The sequence below is a fragment of the Denticeps clupeoides genome, chromosome 1 (assembly GCF_900700375.1).
Source record: "Denticeps clupeoides chromosome 1, fDenClu1.1, whole genome shotgun sequence".
Lineage (NCBI taxonomy): Eukaryota > Metazoa > Chordata > Actinopteri > Clupeiformes > Denticipitidae > Denticeps > Denticeps clupeoides.
Window position 1 is genome coordinate 18636987 of NC_041707.1, and position 24419 is coordinate 18661405.

Sequence of the window (24419 nt, forward strand, 5' to 3'; positions counted from 1 at the left end):
AACTGAGAAGAGGTCGAGGTATAACGTGGCATACAGAAAGCAGCAACATTTGATGTTGGTCTGTGTTGTTAGGGGTGTATTAGGATAAGGCTGAGAATGGTCCATCACCCAAAAATACTCAGCCATACACTCTATACTTACAAGGGGGCTCTATAGGGTATGCGTTTCTAATAAAGTGTCAGGTTAGAATGTGTATCGACCCACAGAGTGAACCTCGACTCCAAAACCAGGCTCCATCAGTCTTACAATACATGCAAATCCAAGAGTGGTGGTGCAAGAGGTTGGTGTGTTCAGTTGAAATTACTGCCGGGCTCATCTGTGCAGAATAACAAAGCCACGCAGAGCGAGTGTAGAGGGGGAATATGTGGACGGAAAAACCCGCTGACTGAGGAGAGGAGGTTTATTGTTGGCAGAGAGACCTCGCCGTTCCCACTGTGGAAAGTTAGGATGATTGCTCTGAGTGAGAACGCAAATGTGGACAATGGACGAGCCATGACAGCGGGGCTGTTTAGACGGGACTTGTTCTGCTCCCGCCAGACGCTCTGACTCACCCACATACAGACACATTCACGACTTAATCAAAAGCAAATGGCTGGTTCTGAGAATGCATGCAATCACTGCAAATTCCACAATCTCAGCACTTTAGAGTAGCAGCGCGTTTCCATGTTCTACAGCATTTTCCCAGAAAGGTTGGACAAATGTAACTTGAAAAGTTTCAATAGATATTTTGATGTATTGTTTTTTTTTAATAACATGGAATTATTTACTACTGAACAGGCATGCAGTGGACAGAGGACACAAGCAGTACGCTCTTCATTAGGGGTGGTTAAAAACGTCTTGCACAATGCAAGAAGCAATGAATGTTACAAAAACACCATCATCAGCAGGAACCAGGCATTATTGATAATTCAGTACTGACCAAAACAGTACTGATATTTAATTCTACCAATACCATTCATACCTAGCATTGACTGGAATACATCAGGCAGCAAGTGAACAATTTGCTTTAGATGGTTGGTGTGTTGGAAGCAAAAAACATCCTTACAAGTGTAAGGATTTGATCAAATTTAACAACAGGGTTCTATGCACTGATGGCAGTGTCCCCTTTGATTGGGATAATGCACCCTGCCACACTGCAAAATGGTTCAAGGAAGGTTTGAGGAATACAAACCTCGACATCTGTGGGATGTGCTAAAAAAGAAGTCTGATTCGTGGAGGCAAATTACAAGCTTACAAGATTTAAAGGATCATTACTGACAGCTTGGTACCAGATACCACAGTATACCTACAGAGATCTAGTGTAGTTCATGCCTTGATGGGTAAGATGTGTTTTTATTTGACAGTAAAATGAGGACCAACTCAGTATTAAGCAGGTGGTCATAATGTAATGGCATGTTTTTTGTGCACCAGTATAAGTATACATATGAAATATAATTACAGGGAAAGGTATTAATAATATTTTGTGATCTGTGATCCACCAAAAGAGCTTCAGGGCCTTGTGGAGGTATTGACAACAGTCTTCAGTGTCATCTGGTGGAGACTATCATAGAGCTGGTGTAATTATTTTATAAAAATTAGCAACATTATATCCAGACCCTGAGTACATTGTGGTTCTGAAAAAAAGAACCATTCCATATTGTTTCATTACTTGTACACAGATGTTAATGGCATTGTGGGAAGTATGACTTCTAACAACTGCAGCTTTTTCCTGGAGGTTTGTCTAGACTGTGAAAAATGTAATTTCATTGTTTTATGCTCGTGTGTGTATATATATTACATTTTTAATTTCAAAGCTTCTCTATGCTGTGAGCATTAATGGATTACTCATCCTGGACTATGGCAGCATCTCACTCACACACAGTCAGCACTGGGATATTAGTCGGGTTTCTGCATGTTATAAGCAGTATGGCTATATTAAAATGACACGCTGTTATTAAAAATAATCTTGGCGAAACACTCCTCTCTGTCAGCATTCTGTAAGCATGCTGGAAGTGGTGGGCTTAAATTTCTAATAAAGACGGATATGGAACAAATGTGAATTCTTTGATGGAGCACAAGTAATGAATCAGGCCATGGATGGTGGGAGGGGGGGTTCTGAAAATGAATTAATCTTCAAAGGAGTTCATTTGCTTTATGTTCACATTTGACTGTTTTGCAACAACAAAATCCACATTTAAAATTTTAAAGCTGTTATTGAGCTATGGATTTTTTTTAATGAAGTTTTGTGGCCTGAGGTCATAGTGACCAAACAAATACAGATCAAGTTTTCCTTAGTGCAGGAAAATTAGTTTGCATGGCTGTATTTTAGCATGCCTGTGCTTGGCAATACATGTTTTTAATTAAACTCTCAGCTCTGGGCCAAAGCTGACATCAAATCAAATTTCAATCCGAATGGATTATAAGTAGCATTCTTATAATGACATTTCAGTTTTATTCACAATATGTCAAACCTCAGAAAACCCCACTCTTGTGTATTATCCAGGGAAACACGTCCTAGAGAGGTTTCAGGCCTAAATCGGACCAATAATAATACTCAAATTTCAATCTTTCAATTTTGTTAAGATTATGGTATACAAAGCTTTAGATACAGTACCTTACTCCTGAACATGTGCTGACAGCAACCCAGGACTCATCGTGGCCTTGCACTTGTCCATGGTAGTAACAGTGATCCTGGGGAGAAGACAGAGGGAGGCCAAGAAAAAGGGGCAGACAAACGGAAAGAAACATAAGTTGGAAGCCAAGAGAAGGAAAATACAGAGTGGGGGGAGAAAAAAAATGGCACTGCACAGTTTTCTTGTGGAACAACACTTACTGGTAGAACAACCTTTAGGCACAGCACTGCTTTATTCCACTCGTCCTCATTTGCTTAGCATTTAATGAGTCAAACTACAAGATTTGACTGCAAAATTCATGCTAACTTTTGTAAAGAATGACAAGTCTGAATTGGGCCCCATGGTGAGGTCTGAGTCGAGCCATGTCCTCAGTGAAGTTTCAATACACCAGGGAACACATCAAACATGCTGGTGTGTGCATTTGTTTGTGACAGATCTGCCAACACCCAAAGGCTCAGCGCAATCACAAGAACAATCCCTGTGTGTGTGTGTGTGTGTGTGTGTGTTTTGGGGGGGGTTCAGCCAGTTTGTCGGTTAAACACACAACGATATTCCAGAGGCAGGGAAGAGAAAAACTGGAATTCTGAAACTAAGGTAATTAGTGTCAAAATGTTACACTAATGCTCGGTCAGTTGACTGAAGCCTGTTACCATAGAGATGGGAAGAGATGTTGCCAAAGACAGACAGAATAATAAGACAGAAAGAAAGAAAATATGTCAGGACAGAACATGGATTCCACCTCTGTTATTAGATCAGTGTAATTCTGCATACAGAATACAATCAATGGTCCATTCAATCACTTGCTGCCCATTTAGTGTGTGTGTACAATTAGTGTGTGTGTGTGTGTGTGTGTATATATATATATATATATATAGTAATTGCAGTTTTTCAAAAACTCTGCATGTAAAATAGTTGACTACACACAGTATATATAGACCACATATAGGCCTGTGCAAGATTTATGAGTGGCGGCTGTCCTGCTCTGACGGCTTCAGGCGCGGGCCAAAGCACGGCACATCCGTCACTCTGGTCAGTCTGCGGCACGCCCCGCTGGGCAGTCCGCCACTTTCCTAGTCTCAGTTATCGCCGGGAACACCTGAACTGTATAACTGGTCTCCTTGACCCCACGGTAGCTTTCGTAGGCCGTCGAGGTCCAGCCGCACGAATTCGCCGGGGGAAGGGCATACATGGAACCTTGGAATCCCACCAGACTATGGTGCAGGCGTCCTACCGACAAAAAAAGTCTCTTCGGATCTCAGCGGGGTGCCATCGGCTGCGTCCAAATTTGGTCGGGTCATTCTGTCACGATGGCTTGACGTGGCGAGGAAGAAGGACGCATACGCACAGCGTCACAAGACAGGGGTTTAATACATGGTACACACGACAGGGGAACATCACCAAACAATGACCCGATGGTGAACAGACACGAACAAGTATTACCAATCAGGAAACCGGACCGGGTCATGTCAATACTTTTATGAACTATAAACCACATTTGACATAATCTAGATTAAAAGGAACTAAAGTAAACATTTTCATGTGCTATTAATATTTTTGTTGTTTGACTCTCAACTAGTAATTCCTCATTCGCGCTGCTCCCTGGAGCGTAAAAGAACATATCGCTCCTGCTGACCTCTGACACGAAGCGAAAGCTTCTCTCATTACATCAGCATTGGTGCAGGACATGATTACACAGCTTCATTTTTCAGAACGGCCTTAAATTGCACATAAGTGACAAATCTTGCTTATATACAGCGCTTTGTTGGCCAATCAGACCATGAAATTAGCTCATTTATCCAAACAGTGGAGCCGACGTGAGTGTGCCGAGGACATGCAAATCAATTGTCACTGAAAATGCCATCAAGTCTATGAAATATTCTGCCCCAGAAAGTCTTGTTTGCTACAAATAAAACAACATCTAGGCGTAAACTGGCACAATCTCTGTGATGCACAATAAGGACTATATGACCATTATTCAGCCATGCTTCCCCATTTTGGCCCATTTGAACTGAGTTTTCTAAAAATGTCCTTTTTTTCATCCCATAAATCCAAACCTGGCCAGTCTTGGTTAAATGCACTTAATCCAAAACGAGGAGAATCTCAGATGAAGGCATAAATAACTTCCTCTGTGCAGATGGCTGTGTTCAACCGCTCGAGGAGCCTTCCTAATTTGTGTGCACTGAAATATTAACGTGAAGAAGCTGGAACGATACAAAAAAAAAAAAAAAAAAAAAAACACTTCAGTTTATTCCAGTTACAGCAAACTGTTTATGACACTGTACACATGCCTGACAACGTTAAAAAACAAAAGAAGAGTAAAATGAAAATACAAGTCTTCAAATCCTTTGCCGCACAGCTCATTTGCATAGAAACCAAATCTATGGTAAATTAGTGTCAAATTATCCAATTACCAATTAAGCCTGAGGGAACTCGATTTGAATATTGGGAAATTGCCTGGAACTAATGCCGCCTTGCTCCGCACTGCCGCCAGCTTATCTACCGCACATAGAGTGCTGCTGTCACCCTGTAGTTCAGCCAAAGACGTAGTTCAGGACAAAAGCCTCATGGATCATTTGTTCGCTTGTGAAGTGTGAGCTCCCGTTTGCTGTTTTTTAATGCTCGCTGTGTCAAAAAAAAAAAGTTTTTTTTTTTCATATTCGTTTTATCCCTCTGTTAAGGTGAAAGAGCTGAACTGTGACATGGGTTTGTGATTTTAACACCCAGGGCGCTTCATCCAGATGTGTGCGTACGATGCCACATATGGCTGCAGTAAAATAAGCTAAGCAGGCAACGAATATAGGCAGACCCTCCCGCAGCATATAATGTGACACCCACAATGCATGCTGAAGATAGGGCTCACATTTTCCCGATTGAAGTGCTCCATTATCCAGAGACCGATTCATGGATAAACACTCTAGCACATTAAGAGACGCTGAACAGTGCTTAAAGGGAAATGCTTTCCTTACATTTTTTGGACAGTTTGACAATTCGCTGAGAGATGAGGCGCTTCCTTGAGCACCTCCAACGCTACCAAATGTACACGTTGATGTGCACGGGCATCTTAACGGATTTGATTCTTCAGTCAAGTGCATCTTTCTTTAATGGTTTTGTGCTCTTCAGTTCTGTTTGCAGATCATAAGAAAACTCCACCTATTGTGTTCTTGTGTCTATTAACTACAATAAGATGTCAATAACTACAACAAGACTACAATAAGCATGTGCACCTCATCCCCCCTTCACTCCTATAGCACCCACAAAGGACATTTTTAAGCCTTATTATTTGCTTTTTACACTTACTAAAGTGACGTTTGATCATACGTCTTCATCACACAATATTTCCAATAAAATGGCCAGGGTGGTGTTTAGTGTTCTCATAGACTGAATAAGAAACAGCGATAAAACCAATCAGGTGTGTGTACACACACATACTAAACTAAAATGCATTTGTGCTGATGTTGTCTGTATGGGTTTAGCCAGCTGTCAGATGGAGGGGTGTTCGCTGTCTTTGGACAAAACACACTGGATTGTGTAATGGATTTTCTCTAATGTCTGCATGTGGTGCTGCTGACAGTTTAATTTTGCTGTTATGAATTAAGTATCCTCGCTTGTTCTTGTGATTGCGCTGAGCCTTTGGGTGTTGGCAGATCTGTCACAAACAAATGCACACACCAGCATGTTTGATGTGTTCCCTGGTGTATTGAAACTTCACTGAGGACATGGCTCGACTCAGACCTCACCATGGGGCCCAATTCAGACTTGTCATTCTTTACAAAAGTTAGCATGAATTTTGCAGTCAAATCTTGTAGTTTGACTCATTAAATGCTAAGCAAATGAGGACGAGTGGAATAAAGCAGTGCTGTGCCTAAAGGTTGTTCTACCAGTAAGTGTTGTTCCACAAGAAAACTGTCATACAGCTGGGGGTGTTCAGGTGGGTGTTTAGAAGTACCTGGTTTAGTGTTAAGGTGGTAAATCTCAGACAACTGTGCAATTTTGAACACTTAGCATTCACATTTCAGTTTATTAAGTTATATTAAAACATATGTATTAAAGTTTGTAATTGTCTTCATCACTTAATTGATCCTGATGGACATTTAAGCATTAAGATTACATAGCAGTACCTCCAGGACTTCACAGGTTTTTTGAGGAATGTCTAAAATGTCTACTTTTGCTATACATTTTCAAAGGTTTTGCAATATATGTTTCCAGTTAGAATAATAATTAGAATAATAATACCTGTTTGCAATATTTGCATATTTGTTCACTGTATACTTGCAATATTTGCAATATTGTGGTCTATAGCAGTCGCTAAAGCATTTCACTGGATATCATACCGTGTATGAGAAATAAAATTTGAATTTGAATTTAATTCCTTTAGCAGATATAGTGCACATGCATAATTTCTTCAGAATATTTATTGGTCAAATGTATAGAAAAGCTGTGATGTAAAAGTATTAAATCAATCATATAAATAGCAATTTGCATAAATGCAATATGAAAATTGTAATGACTTAGTATTATTGCAACACCTGTAATGTTTCTACATCCAAGACTGTCATGCTCAGCAGTCTGGATTGGTGAGCCTGAGAGAAATGACAAATCAAATGTTTCTCAAGTTAAAGCAAAAAGAAATATCTCTACTGAAAACACTACTGAAAATGCATGCCTAGGTGGCAAAAAAAGTAGCGCTTTGTGTTTTGGGCACATGCTCCTCTGTCTGAATTAAAATATGTGATTAATTCTTTGTACAAAAAAAGGAATTGCATAAAAATGAATGAGTGACATTCTTTGCGACATCAACATGCATTTAAAAACACTACAGTTCAGTTAAATATTCCCCTTTGTTATTGCAGACAAAACTCTTAGAACAAGCAGTGTTCTACTAACAATAGAGCTAATTACTGGATATTTTCAGTCTTAATTTCAAATGTGCTTTTATTTTTTGTAAACAGCTCCATTTTGAGTGTAGGTCATTGTCTTAAAATCACTAATTTAAATCATAATAGAAAAATCCTACACAATACAGTAATAACAACAATACAATATAACAATAAAGCACCAATAAACATAAAGAGAACAGAAATTACACTCCACAAAGCAGTTGCTATGCAAAATGGAACTACTTTATATGCTAAGTGATTTACAGTGCATGAAGTAAGTAAAAAAAGTAAGATTGCTGTAAGTAAAATAAGTAACATATAAAAAGTTTTTAAGGGCTTATATAACTGCACCCATAAGTGGTTATGGAAAGTAAGTGAGTGAAATGAGCTAACTGGCAGTAAATCCAACTCAAAAAGCATAGAGAAGAAATCCACCACCTTTGTGTGTTAGTCAGTATCTAGGGCACTTCATCTGACCATGAAATGACACTCAATGTTTCATGCCTTAATGAGAGTTTGGAAAATGACTTGTGAAAACTACTGGTGGGTAGGTCTCCTGAATTGATTTCTGCATTTAAATGAACAAACTGTGAGCAGGTCTTCACACAGACTGCATTCACAATGCAGACAGTTTCTACTGGATTTTACGCATGCAAGTGTATGTCAAAAAGTGAGAGTGTAGTGTGCAGATGTGTGAACTGGTGCAGAAAGCGATTAATGGGAGAGTGTTGTGCTCATTATCGTTGGCAGATGAGGGCTCATACACGGATCTGATGGCTCGCAGCATTGGCTGCCATCATTTTGCCATCTGGAATTGAAAGTGCTGCTCTTTCACCTGAAGCCAGCTTCCACTTGCTTGCTGACTTTCATAGTATAGTTAGCAAATACCTCAACAATGGAGAGACAGAACGTTTAGAGAACCTGCCAGCTGTGCTGGTAGGCCTGACATTTTAACACAGGCACAAATTCAAAGCAAGCCATTTCTGGATGACGCCCCCCCCTATTTTTCTTGTTGACAGCACACGTTTTATTCACATATTTTCTCCATTTGCACATTAGCTCTAATAGAAGAGTTTCACATTTTCATTATCAATGTCTTTTAGCATCGTGCAGCTGAGACATTTTCATAACTTAAATCTGATTAGGAATACTGACAAATTTGCACATTTTCCAGAGTGATGAGGACAGTGTGAATGTGAGCGCAATCAATGAGAAACGATTGAGCCAAACCATTTTTACCATTTACCATCTCTTCACCAAAGCAGGGCACAAAATTTCTTATGAATATTAATTGGGCTAGTTTTTGTTTTACTCTCTTCCATGCGCCGCTTAACAATAAAATGCTGAATTAAATGTGAATCGTCAAGCAACAAGGAAAACACAGCCACACTTATTAAGAGTGCACAAAGCCTACATATGCTTTGCAGTTTAATTCCATGTAAGGCAGACTTGCTGTAGCGCATTGGAAGTTTCTGGTGTACGGTAATGGCCCCATGCCTTATTATAAGCACGATAAGCACCACATGGAAAAAAAACTGAGGAAGAAAGAGAATATTTCTCTAAGTCATGATATGAAAGGAAGTGAGTGTGGAGCTCAACTAAAATGCATCTCTCAAGACCAACAATCATACAGTTATTCATCTAAGAAATAGCTAAAATGCCACAGGCACCGTGTGTATGTGTGTGTGAGTGTTTGATCATGAGGAAAAGCAAGTGAGTGTTTGTTTGCTTGGCAGAACGTGGAGCTAAATCATCATGTGATATAAATTGTGACCAAGTGTGTGAACGTGCTCTCACCGTTTGATTGGTTGTGAGGGTCAGCGCCGTTCCGTCCTCACTGTAATGAGTTTCGCTGAAGTCTTCCCCCAGAAGCACCCTGAGAGAAAAGAGATGTGTTCATATTCTCGCCGTCATCTTCGTACAAACAAAAAAAAAATCATAAACTTTCTTTCCTAATGATGGACTTCCCCTGGACGCTTTGTTCCCGCTTTGTACATTTACTCTACAAAGCAGTCAGTGTCCCGCTTTGATCTGCTGCATGCTGCTGTCGTCGGCAGCCTGGTTAACACAGACTACGCACTCTAGCTGACCTTCAATGCTTCAGCAAAAAAGGAAAATATGTATTCCAAATGTATTTAATCTCCTGTTATCCATGAGAAATATGAGAGGGATTCTGATTGGCCCATAGGCTTTGTAGCATGCCTTGTCAATTGCATGTTAGTTAATGATGAAAGTTGGGCATATCTCTCTCTTTGTGTGTGAGACAAGAAGTCAGGGATGAGCAAGTCGTTTCATTGCCATCTCTTATACCCCCCTCCTTTGTGATATTCTCCCACGTTTTATCGCCACGTTTGATATAAAAAAAGAAAATCCGCAATCTGCTCAATTAAATTTAGCAATGTGTCGCTTTTGAGGTCTAGATATTCTGTTGATTCGATAAGGGCAGAAAGGCCAAGGATCCCAAAGTGAATCCCTGCTGCTTATCTTCTGACTCTCGCCCTGTCACTCAGTCACGCTTCTGAGTTTCCGAAGACACGTTTCTAAATGCGCCACACTTTTTCCAAAGAAATCTGTTCTGCTCCAAAAACAAATAGCAAATTTGAAGGGGGCATCAAAAGGCCTGCCTAATCTTCCTTATGCCACAAAAGACAGTCATATTCCAGATTTGTATGGACCGCTGAGGAATCTCTACCCGATGATCCCAAAACTTTAGCGTCTCTGTTGACATGACTAACTAAATAAGACTTAGTGGGTCACTGTGAATGAGAGTAAGGAGGGAAGACATTAATGCTGTAACTGCCCACATGAGCACAGTGTTTTTCCATGAGGACCTCTAATTGTCAGGTATGATTCTTGGCACTATGTCCAGAGTGAATTAGCAATCAGGAAGGGTCCGTAATTTGATGTAAAAGAAGCCCCCGGATCCTTTCAGGATGGATTAATCCACACGTTTTAGAAGCTACAATAATGAAAGGAAAGAACAGCTTTCAACAGATCTTTGATCTGTGAAAGGGATTTGACTGTGCTCCCTAAAGCAGCATGTGACACTGTCCCTTCTCCACAAAACGTAAAAGTAGGTGTAGCTTTCAGATATGTATGCAGAATTAGCCACAAAGTGCTTATTGCTATATCCTTGCATCTACCTTCAAAAATGCCAATTATAAGAGTAAAGGAGAGGGACAGCTTCCCAAAACTGAACAGACAAACAAAGAAATTCATAACCTAGGCCATGACTATTTTGTCAAATTAATTAATAAAAGCAATTACTTACCATAGAAACATCCATATTCAACAATTTTAACATTTTGCATTTAAACAGAATAACTGAGTTTTTCTACACCAGTTAAATAAAAAAGTAATCATTGATTTAAACATTGGAAGCCAAAGAATTCTTTTTTTTCACCTAGCACCTACTGTAATACCAATTAAAGGTCCCCTGAAAATTTCACTTTGTGAGATTATTTAACATTTAATCAGTTACCCTAGTCTGTCTATTGTCCTGCAGTGGCTAGAAATGTCCATTCTGCTTCACCATTCAGAGAGCAGCAGCTAAGATAGTCAGATCTGGAATTTCCCCCTTTATGTCGTTGTAAGGAGAAAGGTTACCTACTCTTTTTTTTTGTGCCCAGAGAATTTCCCACCCCTAAAAAAAGGAGCTCAGTCACTGCTTACATTTACATTACATTTACAGCATTTATCAGACGCCCTTATCCAGAGCGACTTACAATCAGGAGTTACAGGGACAGTCTCCCTGGAGCAACTTAGGGTTAAGTGTCTTGCTCAGGGACACAATGGTAGTAAGTGGGATTCGAACCCGGGTCTTCTGGTTAATAGGCGAGTGTGTTACCCACTAGGCTACTACCACCGCTTAAAATGTGCAAAGCATTGCAGTGGGTTAATTAATTTTTTCGGAAAAAACGTCAAACAGGAAGTGTTGATGTCGTAATTTATTAGGAGGACCACTAAGACATATATAAAAAAAACATTAAAAAATCATAATATGGGACCTTTATGGAGTTTACATCAACTATGATCTGCTTCACTGCAAGAGACTAGTCGCTAATTTACTTCTTCAATGGTGCTGTCTGTTCCTCTCATGGTACCACTTTCATAAACCTCCTGAAACTATAGTCAAGTACAAGTCAAGTTTCCGTCGTGCTTCCCTGCCAGTGTTGCCACCGGCGTTGTACTATTATTGAACTTCTTTTTGGTCAGGAAGACGTAGGCTGGAGCAGATTCATGTACCTGTTTAAATGTAGGTGGAATCAAAGCTACTGAAGTTTGTCATGTTCACACATCGACATGACTAAACAGCCATACCCCACAGAATAAAACGGAAAACAAGTCGTTTTATATTTAAATGATGGCATGAATGATTGCATTTGAAATTAATCTCATAATTGATTAATCACAATGCAGATGATCAATGCAATGTGGAATATAATTTATTATATAATAATGACATTGCTTGGTTACTTACTGGTGTCAGCATAAAAATTCTATTAAAAAATAGTAGTGACTGTGGCTGCATGATCTGAGGACAGTGACACTCATGGTAGATGTAAGGTCTCATCCACACAGACTATTTTTGTAACTATTTTGTAACTGTGCTTGACTTGCGTTTCACTGGAGTTCGCCTGTTGCTGTTGTTGCTGTTTAACAGCAAGAAAAACCCTGCATGCAACGTCATTTGACTCAATCCAAATGCGCAGCTGACCAAACATACGTGTGGACTTTCATTTGCTCTAATGAACAGAAAAACAGTTGCCGTTCAGTGTGTGCTCACCTGACTCCATAAAAATGTTCAAACGTCCATGTGAACGAGGCCTAGCTCCCATCTCACTGATGTATTTAAAAACATAATTTGAATGAAGAATGATTGAAGAAATTAAGAAAAATTATTGGATGCACCATGATTCATTGATAATCGGTATCGAATTGTGAGACCAGTTATTTTTTTCTGGCAGGTTCACACCACTTTCTCCACAATCTGTTTGAAGACCAGACTGGTAATTAAATATTATATTTGATGTCAGCATTTCAGATTGCATATATTAATACTCAGAGATGATCCTCAAAGAGTGAATCTTTACATAAAGGTTGTTTGCCAATAAACTTAGCTGATCATCTGATAACACTTCACATTTTAATGTGTGTTTTTGTGAACTATGTGGGACAGAGTAGGATAGAGCAGAGTAGAGCCACAACCTGTCGATAGACCAAGACATGGTAGCGGGCAGAGGCAGGAAAAAAAGAAAACCATTGACACATAAGCTGTGACCTTTGGAATCTTCCAAATGCAACAAATTCTTGGGAATGGGAAAGTTAAGATTCCAGGAGCTGCAAATGTTGGTGGAATTCTGAAAGGCAGCAACAGGCATAAAATGCCCCACCACTGAGGTCCAAATGCATAAGGTATGATATCTATGCACTGTGCATTCCAACAATGCAGGATTTAAAACAAGCTCCACTATGACCTGTTGGCCAAGCAACGCCACCCCCCTCATTAGCCTACCAGTCCTGCCATGTGCTCTTTACACCTTACAAGGATTTTCAATTACACAATTCTGGAAAAAGTGGCTGGATGATCTGTATGATTTAAATTGGTCATATTTTCCCAATCTGCAACTATATGTTGATGTAACGTATTGGCATCTCTACGAAACTCTGCTGTCAAATGTGATATTCATCTTAATACACAAAAGATTTAATCCAATGCATGCCAGCCTGAGGGGTCAACTTCCAACGTCTTCAAGTCATGTCAACTGAAGCAGGTTTTATTGTCACATTTATTCTCCAGTGATATTTAAAGGCAGTGATATTTTTCTGACAGAAAAAGAACCTGTGAATTGGGCAGGATAATATGCATAATAAACAATTTTAGTAGAATTGCTTATTCACATTTCTCTCACTGTGTGGACAACTAGGCTCGCTCATTAGGCAGATCTGGCCTGAATTTTTCAGCTGAACTTTTATTAGTTGTAATTGTGTTATTGTGTGATATTGCACTGAACATGCTGATTATATTTGGTCCACACAACAGCATCTGTGTTAGCAGGATGCTGTAAATCACTCACTGAAGGCAAAAAGAGGAAGAGACAGAGGAAGCACAAATTACAAATGACTATTGACTTTTTCCGCTCAAGTACTCCGGAAGGAGCAGCTGCCTTTCGGGGCTCTTGATAACACTGACATGTGCTTAAAATAAATGAGCACGTAAATGAATGACAGAAAGAGCATCACTCCGGGGCTCTCACCACATCAACCTTTTTTAAACAAACCCTGAGAGTTTCCAGCCACATGGCACTCTCTTACAAAGGCTCTAATTAATTCAGTAAACTACACTGCCATTGAACAGGGTCGGGCCCAGCTTGGCTTGTGCGTCCATCTGTAAACTTGCCTTTGTTTTCCATTATGTTTATCTGGTACATGCCCAGAGGGCAGAGAAAATACGTCCCAAAAACTGAGGAAAAATCTGGTGCAGTCAGTATTTTTCTCCTCCTAGACCTAAATGCATTCCAGTTAATCTAGCTAAGAAAATATCTGTTATTCATAGAGTGCCGCAGGGTTCAGTTCTTGCTCCCCTGCTTATTATTACATCGCTACAACCACTTGGACAAATAATTAAATCCACTTAAATGGATTCCACCAGTAAAGCCACATGCATGTGTTGTGCTATGATGCAGAGCATTGAAGGGATGCACTGCAATGCAGCGCAGAGCACGGTGACAGAAATAGAAAATCACACTTTGCAGCAGCAAACTCTGTGCACAGTGCATGTTTTTCCTGTTGAAAGTTGGTAATTGCTCAGTCTCTCATACCTAACCAGCTCTGCTCAAATGACACCAGAAAGATAAGGCCAAATAAAAATAAACACGGATAACAAAGGCCGGGTAAAATTAGGGTAAACAGGTAGGTGTTTACTTGTTTAGCTTATATCTCCAGCTTATCCATCTAAAACAACAGCACCAAGAGTCCTACTAGTCTAGAAATGAGAAACACTCTTTATTTGGAGCAGAATTTTTTTAGTCCTCAGGATCTCGTCAACAAGCCATTATTGTACCGCTGTTGAAGAAAGTGAGGGTTATTTTGTTCATCTGAAAACTATTCTCGTCATGCTGCTTGTAGGAAAACTGCTGGCTGCATGAAGCAGAGTTGTCAGCATACAGCTGTATAGTGGAAAAACGGAAGCGAGGGAAATGGCTGCATAGGGGAAATGATTTTTAATAATGTTTCGCAAATGCGAGCATGGCTGTATCTGTGTGCAAGCAGCACTTTTCAGAAAATTTGTTCCTTATTGCCTGGTGTAACAATGACTGGAGAGGCACCACATTGGGTGTGATACTGTGCATCTGACCTGCATTAAAGTCGCATCTGCTTAGTAATTTTGATGTTCTTTTGCCACTAAGAACAGCATTTCTGTGAGTCTGGCTGATACTCTGCTGAAATTATATTTCATTGAACAATGAAACTTGGCCCAGGGTTTGTGAAAATTCAGCTTCGGCTTTGCCAACAATAGTCATGTTCAATATTTGTCCTCATTTACATAACCAACAATTCCAAAAGGTGGTAGAGGCCTAGGAGTTAAAACACCACCACAAACTCACAGGTTCAAACCCCACTTACCACCATTGTGTCCCTGAGTGAGACACTTAATACCTAGGAGGACTGTCAGTGTAACTACTACTGATTTTAATTCACTCTGGATAAGGGTAATCTGGTAAATGCTGTAAATGTAAACTTGATCATCTCTGTTGACCTCCTGATTGTGTACATCTGTCTTGTTGAGTTTAAATGTATGCCTGTTGTCATGTTCTCATCGGGTCATTGGTCGTTTCCATGTACCCATGTACGTGCTGGTTATTAAATCCCCTTCATTATTAGTCATGCATTTGTTGGGGTTTTTCTGCAGAAAAAGCAATAACATTAAAAACATCATATGCCGTAGGTGACTTCAGTTTGTTGGTAGATTTCTTTATTTTAATTGACCTAATTTATCCATCCTGCTTACTAAAAACAGGAAAATGGTACAACCTCTAAGGAAACACAATGTTAGGCGAATGCTATGAAACTTTAAAAATTCTCGGATCTCAAATATGATTCATATCATTTGCAGATTATGAGGACTTGGCAGTTTGCAACCTTTTTGTGGCTTAACAGTTTATCTAGATGAAAACGTGAAATGGAAGATGCTCAAGCAAAGAAAGACAAATTAATCAAAAGAAAAAAAAGGAGTTGTGGATGCTAGGTGACACTTAACCAGGCGGGATTTGTAGATGTACTTTCAGTTAACGTATTGTCTATTCTGGGTGTGAATCTGTCAGTGATGGAAAGATTTAAAAAAGAAAAACAAAAAGTCAAAAGGTCATAAATGTCAAGTTAAGATCTTTGTGCACATTTGTTTGACCCAATGATGAAAGACAACTCATGGTCCTACAATTTTTAAAGTTAAAACCCTTTTTCCCCTTATTTAGAGTGTTATTTGAGAGCAGTAAATGGACAAAAAAAAATTTTTTTAATTGTCATGTTCAATACACTTGACAAACTGCACTCCACATTAGAAGCATAAATGTGTGTAGAATTGGCTCTGAAAGTTATCACTTGTTTGATAAGGGCATTTTCAAGAAAGTCTGCAGAATTAGATGAGCTAAATGACATGACTGAAAACTATTAACTACATACTACAAACTGCAATAGTAGCTTCTGCATAACCACAATCTTCAGGCTCAACAGACCACTGCCGATGGCCAAAAGAGCACCTACAGAAAATGAACAAATAGCTTCTAATATAGACTTTTTACCCCCACTACAGATCAAAAATATCTGATAATGGACCAATTAATGCCAATCTTCTCTGAATTACCAACACTTGGGATTTTCTTCCAGATTGGTCATCTCAGTGGTAAGTGATTTTCTGTCTATACTTCTTGCAGAGTCCAGTTCAAAATGCAACAGTATTTACAAGGTTACACACCCACACATACACATGTACACACACACACACACAAACAGTTATGCAATTGAAACGTGCATTGAAGTATGGCCTGAATCCAGATTCCACGAAATGCTTACAGTATGTCAGTAACATTAGTGCACAAAAATACATGTAGCATTCCTTGAAATAAAATGAAAAAAGCCTATGAATTGTATGTGACATATAAATGCAGACACTTACAAGCATGATTAACAAATTCCTCACTCAGAGCATGTCAGGAATAATCACAATCCTGCAAGGAAGCATTTGGATTAACACCTGACCAAACCCAGCATGCTGTCTCAGTTTCATCTCCATTTTTTAAAAACAAATGACCCCTCCAAATCCCTAGTCAGAAAAAAAAGAATGCACAGACACCTTTCATTATTATTATTATAATTATAATTTTGCTTTTTCTTCTGTAGCGAGTGACAATGATATTTGACAGACTTCGTAAAAACATTCGGTGGCTTCGGACGATTACGGCGTGCAATGGAACATGTTGTTTTTATGTGAAACTAATATCACCAGCAGCTGTGACTCCACTTTTATTTCTTAACACGAGAACCGGAGAAGATGATGGATTTGTCAAGCAGAGGGAGGAAAATAAGTTGTTGCTCAAGACTGTGGCAGCTACACGTACGCAGACACATACACACACACACAGGAACACATTCAGCTCACCGCCAAACAGAAATTCTGTAGTTTCAAACAAGGAAACGGAAAAGTCCTTGTGGATGAGAGCGCATTTCTTCCTTTTCCCTCTCGCCATCAGAGCGCTGCTATTGTTCCCAGCCTTTATCTGACACAGGCAGCACAGGCAGGCCAGCTGTTAGCTGTCTAACCCCTACAGATGATGAAACGCAGCCAAGGCAATGTTGCAGAGTACTGGCAGAGAGAGAGAGAGAGCAAAGGGGGAGAAGGGTAAGGAAACGAAAAGCAGAAGGAGTGTGACAAGAAAGAGAGAGAGAGAGAGAGAGACTAAAACGATGGTGGGAACAACAGAAACTGACCCAGTGACCCACTGAGAGTCCCCCGTGATTTAAACGTTTCCATTTGTGGCCGTTCGCTCAGCTCGGCTCAGACTAACTCCCTCCCTCTCCAAACTTTTTAACCTCGCCCGCCCAATCCACCCTCATATGTGCCCGGACCAAACCCTTGACTGGAAACACATGTTATTCATGGCTTTTATTTACTTTTGAAAACCAGTCAAGCTGGATGACCCCAAAACGCTATGAACTAGTTATCTGGCCAATTAACTGATTTCTACTCAGTTAATTGGCCAGAAAAGAGAGTAGGCCTCAAAATCCTTCACTGTCTGGGTGGGATGAATTTCACATCAGTGTTATAGGTCAGACCCATCACAGGAAGCGACACTAAATATTTACATGCTAAAAATTAATAAATTATTTGCAACTATTAGTAGATTAGTTTTGACAGCCGTAACAAAACCACCACACAACTGTTGTGAAGGTGCTGTGCTGTGCCAGGCCTCTGCAGCTGCCACATGGACAGAGTGAAATCAGAAACGGCTTCCTTTTCTTTCCAAGCGCCACCGCTCATAATGACACCTTCATGAAAATGGAACGTAGGCTGTCGAGGGAGAGCAGCGGTGTTGTAGAAGTTCAAATAAATACATGTAGCATCACACAAGCAATTTTATAAGAGTGTCTTGCATCATGCTCTGCGTCATTTCTCAGGCGCTGTTTTGTAGAATCACTTGGAGAGGGCATTATAATGATTCATTAAACCATTGAGCAACTCTGCAGGCAACGAGACACGATAAACATAAGTTGTCCAAGAACAAAATCAATCTTCTGTTCGGAGAAAAACACAAAGCCAGAACTGCTGAAGGAGCAGCGGGTTGCGAAAGTGTCACGCAGATGTCATACAACTGCAGTCTGCAGTTGAGCTGAGGTCTAAGGACCCACTCTGTTCAGGGTTAGGCCAGGACGCACCCTGTTCAGCGTTTCCTGGAATGCACTGGGCCACCCACACAGGCCAGAAGGGGATCTTTCTACTACATGTGGTGCTCACATAACATTCCTCTTTCCCACAACTAGCCACAGATCTGAGTTTTGGAAGATTCTAATATATTATGTATTACGAGCAGACCCTGTAAATGCTCCAGAGCACATTTTTGATGTTGCTGTTGACCTCAGACATCATTTTAAGGACATCTTCCCGATGTTTTGATCTGGAAGATGTGTAAACAAGAGCTCTAGTTCTTATGGGTGACCTATCCCAAGAATCTACATCAGAACACAGTGTGTAACATTTAAAAAAACATATTTGACTGCTTTTTCCCTTTTGGCTTCTTAGTACAATGACACTGCTAAAACATGTTTTCCAACTACTTCTGCAAGCATGTTCACTGGATGCATATTGATACAATGGTCCATACAATGCTATTCTAATTCCATGGCTAATTGTAGCCTAGTGGGCAAAAAAACTCACTTATGAAGCATATGACCATAAGTGGCACTGCATAAGAGCAACAGCTAAAATGCATTATCAGGGAAGGGACATTGAGTCAACTCGGCTTGCAGTAGGTTCATTGTGTACATGTGATTTTACAGCTGAAAAACAACTAATTCTCTGTGAACAGAACATTTCAACTTTGATTTAAATGCATTCCACAACTATAACTGCTAGAAGAAAATGACAACTCTGTATCAAGCCATGTGTTATATGGAAATATGTTATGAATGCGAGTTTTTTTTTGCACCATTGACACATTAAGCTTTTCATGCATGCATCATATTTAATCCATTTTCACTTCCTGCCCCAAAATAAAGCCTTTTGAACATGCACTCCCACATGAGGATCGAAACCAGGTTTTTTTGGTTTATGTTCTCTGCATGTAAACCGCAATGCATAACCCAGTTTCCCTCATAGCACTGATATCGTGGAATCCTCATAAAATGCCTGTGATATTCCCAGACAGCTCGTTATTCTCATAGGTGAATGGGGGGGGATGAGGAGGTGTTGACGGTGGGTTTGCCTTGTTACCATAACAGGCAATCAGTTGAGGCCAGCTCACCCTCAAAGCCAGACCCGGCAGTGGAGCTGCAGTCGAGGAGCCGACCGCTCTGTATAATCAGGACGTGCTTCTGCACGCCTGACTGCACAAACCTGTGTAGTGCTAATTGGCCGTCCCCTGTGTTTACGACCCGCTGCCGTCCCCTGAAGGGCCGTGGTTAATCACGCCTGGGGTCCTGTACAGTGAATCCAGCAAGGGCGTGATCACAGTATAATTGTACCTCGCACAAGGCGTGCTGGTCTCTCACTGTATCATCCTTCTCCCCCAACGTCCCACACTGGACTTTGAGAGGGTCAAAGCTATCGTAACCGCTGTGGTCAGCGATCTATGATGCCTGGAGTTTAATGGTGCTCTGCTTTCGTGACAGCATTGTCAGGGAAAGTAAATTCTGATGCACTCTGGTGCCAACGCAGTTTTGCAGAGTCTCTTTAAATATCATTGCACCTTTTTGACCCTGACTTTTGGCTGAATGCCGTTGCTTAGCAACAATACATCGTAGATGGAGACATTTTTTAAAATAGGTTTCTCGCTATAGTTTTTTCCAGCCATTGTTAATGAATGGTGGAGTTGACAATAATCACAGCGAAACTGTGCCACTCAAGGTTTTTATTCTTCTTCATGTGGGCATTAGTGACCATGGCAGCCAGTACCAACATCAATGGGTACCTCTTTACATGTATCATTGCTCAATTCTACGATCCCATGTTGCGTGTGTGTTTTTATGTGAGTGTGCTGTGTGCAATCTGTTGTATGTATTTGACTCAAATGAAACCGTGACTGTAATCAGCAGCGCAGCTTGCATGGAGTCATTTATTATTGTCCCACTTGTGCATCTTATCATCTCCTTGGCATGGTGGAATTGATAGCAGTTCCCGACAGCTGCACGTGCGATGAATCAGCAGCCCCTCTGCCACTAGTTAAGAGTCTGTCATTAAGCCAGTGTGATTCAGAGTGTTGCATGTGCAATGTCAACAGAAGGGGCATTGTGTAGAGCTCTTGCTCCAAGACAAAAGGCAGAGCAGCAGAAGAAAATGGTGAGCAGGAACTTCCTCATCCTCTTTGAACAGTTTTACTCTGACTGCTTGTAAGGGGACTGCCTCTCCCTCGCTCCCTCTCAAAAGCCTCTCCTTCCCCGTGACAATGCGCCTCTTGCAACGGACATGGTGAGAGTCTGAAGGTCAAACAGCTGCTCCCCTGTCAACATCACTTCCCCTGCACACGGCCAACAGCGTGGCCCTGCCGAGGTACTATTCCAGCCACTGCCACTCAAACAGCAGCAGCTGTTTCCTCCCTCCCTCACTTCCTTCCTCCATCACTTCCTCCCAAGGTCTGCACCAATCTCAATTAAACGTTTTTTTTTTTGTTGTTGTTGTCTGCTTTGCATGGAATCAAGATCAGTAATCTCACAACGGATTCTTCAGCACGGCAGCTATGGGTAACAGTTAAAGTACAACTGGAACAAAGGACATTTACACTAATTATGCCAATTAGCAATTGTCTATTTGCTGTGTGCTTAGATTAATAATACAGTGCAGAACGATTGGACAGATCGCACATTTTTGGCCGTAGCTGTGTGTGGTGTGTATGTGAGTGGTGTGCTGGCACCCCAACCAGGGTGGGTCCCTGGCCTGCACCTAATGGGCTCCAGCACTGGGTATTGGATTCATGGTAGCTGAAAGTGAGTGAGTAAGACTGTTGCTTTGCTCCCTTTAGAATCAGTGGATGAAGTAAATCTGGCAAACCCAGCATATTCAACGTCTCACTGAGCACTGCTGTTGATAAAAAGGTGTCTCAAGGCCACCACCATCGTGCCCATGCTAATCACGAAACACATGAAGATCCTGCTGCCCTCCACCCTAGACCCAATGCAATTTGCCTATTATCTGAACCGCTCCACGGTTCCATCCCATCTCCCACCACCCATCCTCACCACCTTCTATAGAGGGACTACTAAGAGCATTCTGACCAGCTGAATCACTGCACTGCATCGGACTGCAAGACCCTACAGTGAATAGTGAGGACGGTTGAGAAGATCGAATTCTCTCTTCCCTCCATTTACCACACACAATGTATCAGGAAAGCCAAGAGCATTGTGAGGGACTCTATACACCCCTCACATGCTCTCTTCATCCTCCTACCATCTGGAAAAAGGTACCAAAGCATTTGGACCCTCACTGCAAGACTTTGCAACAGCTTTTCTCACAGGCCATTAGACACCTGAACACTCAGGGACTTTCCACTCTGAACTGACAAACCCGCTCTACCTCTTATGTTCAGAACATTTCTCTATTTCTATTTCAGCAGTATTTGCAAATTACCACAGCAGCATTTGCACATTGTTACTCTGCAACTTCATGACTTGTTTCATCACTCTCTGTATTGTTATTCTTGCAATGCCTGTGTCATGCCACGTTTGCCCTTTATGCAGCCGGTTTGTTGCACACGTGCACTTTGTCAGTATGTAACTTTTGTTTAATTGTTTAAATGTTACATGTAGCACCAGGTTCCGGTGAAACAATGTTTTGTTTCACTATGTACTAGCTGAAATGTCAAAGTACAACTTGAACTATTAACCACTGTGTGCACATGCATTTGCATGAAATTCCATAAGAATAGAGGAAACATGCAAAAACTTTAAATCCAGTACAGAGTCACTATGAATGGACAACAAAGCAGGAAATGAATTGTGTTAATCCATGGAGACAGGTTTTCAGAAAATACAAAATCTAATCAGCAAATAAACACACAATTTGTTTCTGCTGTTATTTTTTATTGTGTAATGTATAGAAAATACCATTTTGTCCTGCAATCTCAAGCGAGATTTAAATTTAAAATGATTTCTTACACTGTATGAATGTAAACATTAAGATATTGGGAGATTGATTCACACTGAAGTGGAACAGGAATTTCAGGCAGATTGTATGTTTGAATGTGCAATCCTCCGCACTCTTTCTTTTACTCTATGCTTCTCAACCCCATATTTACTCCATTTGCCGCCCCCCATCTAACTGCTTAGCATTTCCTTCCCTTTAACTTTGCCCCTGATTTTTTTTTTCTTTTCAGATCTTTCTCCTCCCACCTTTTGTTTTTAGATGGTGCTGTTCGCTTGTCTCCCTTTTATAAAACGTGATAGCTTGACCACTCTTTTACCAAACACTCAATTACCCTCAGCAAAGGGACAGACAAGAGCCTCGTAACGAACGTCAGTCTAGCTTAGATCTGACATCCACTATGGCTCAAGCAGATTACAAGATCAAAGCCCATTATTGATTTTAATCACAATAAAAGTGAGAGCCGCAGGCAAACACAGACAAGGTCTGTGCACCATGGAAAAAGAAAAAAAAAAAAAAAAAAAAAAAAAGTACAAATCCTGGCATATCGATCCTTACCTGCGATAATGAGGGCAAAGGGACACATGCTCTGAAAACATATCAAACATGTTCTTCAAAATCCACTTATTCACAGGGGATTACTCCTAATTACAGTCCAGCCAAATCCACTGCCTGATGCCCAAAGAAGACAAGGCCTTGACTGCGCTTTGATATGTGCGCTGAGTATTAACCGCATGTACAATGCTCGTTTACATAGAGCCAGATAGGGCACGAGTGAAAGAGAGAGTGAGGAGGAGGCTTAATGGATGCATGGGCCTCATAGTTATCACAAATGGAGAGTTTTTTTTACCGTAATCTAATACACTGCAGAAATTTTAAATGAAATGCAGCCACTAAACAACGTGGTCACCATAATTGCTGAGGTGATTGTGTTCATGTGTTTGTGCCTGCGTGGCCGATAAAGAGGCAGCAAGAGTGAGAAAAGGCAGGATAATTAACAAATGGGTATTAAAGGCAATTAATTACCTGATATGTGGGGGTGTTTTAACAGTATCATCACCTATTCAAATAAGATTTCTTTCATGGCAAAATACAAAAATAACTAAACGCTTTTATTTTTAGATGTTTTGGTTTGGTTACTACTATTGTTATGAATCAATACAAGAGCTGTACAAATCACAATTCAATGAAAATCATGGCTACATTAAGTTAGAATTTAGATCAAGATTCACAAATAAACAAACACAGCTTCTTCTTGGATGGCAAAACTAGTTTTTTTTTTTGTTAGTTTTTTTTTCATTTTTCGATAAAACACTCAGGTTTCAGAGGGCAAGGAGGTAGCAGGGTGACAATGGGTGACAAATATGCCTATCAATCAGACAATCTATAAAATCCACTTAATTCTAATGACTTCTATTTCAAGACCCTGATTGGTTCCAGAGGGACTGTGTGTAGTTACTGAAGTTGCTCTGGAATGTAAGCAAATTGAAGTTAATGTTTTTGTTTTATTAACATTTTGTTCCTCTTCTAACAGTTAACTGCCACCAAAAAAGACTCTGGAGTGGAAAGTTGCAAACAAAATAGTTCAAAAACTGCATAATCTGTGTGTGTGTGTGTGTGTGTGTGTGTGTGTGTGTGTGTGTGATATATATATATTTCTAATAGAATACAATTAGCATATTTGGGATCACCTGACAACATGTCTGGGGTCATAAAGACAGATTGAGAGTTGCATGACTACACACTGTGCTGAGACACACTGCAGAGACTTGATTTTTATACAAGAAATACAAATCAAACTTTTTCAACTATGTTCCTATTAATGATGCCAATCATTTATAGTACATAGTTTTTAGTGCATTTTATGCATTCCAGGCAGCTACATTCAAGCTTTTGTCCTCCTTGCTTCTTACAAGCAAAATTACAAAATCCCTATAGTCTGCTCAACAAAAAGTCAAACAGTTATTTCAGCGAGACTTTGAAAAGGCCAATCTGCAAACCTAAAGCTAGAGTTATGCAACACTGAAAGCACTTCTCGGTTATGGAAAAGTTCGGAGATGAACAGCATAGGCTGAGCTAGAG

The 24419-nt window shown here is 40.4% G+C and overlaps 1 protein-coding gene across 1 annotated transcript in view; it reads right to left on the reverse strand.

The window, feature by feature from the left end:
- Positions 1-24419, reverse strand: part of adam19a (ADAM metallopeptidase domain 19a) — a 97584-nt gene that overhangs the window by 25417 nt on the left and 47748 nt on the right. Inside the window, exons 4-5 of the mRNA XM_028984612.1 lie at positions 9287-9365; positions 2594-2670 (exon numbers count right to left, since the gene is read on the reverse strand). Coding sequence (XP_028840445.1) covers positions 2594-2670; positions 9287-9365 — 156 coding nt within the window. The remainder of the gene's footprint in view (positions 1-2593; positions 2671-9286; positions 9366-24419) is intronic.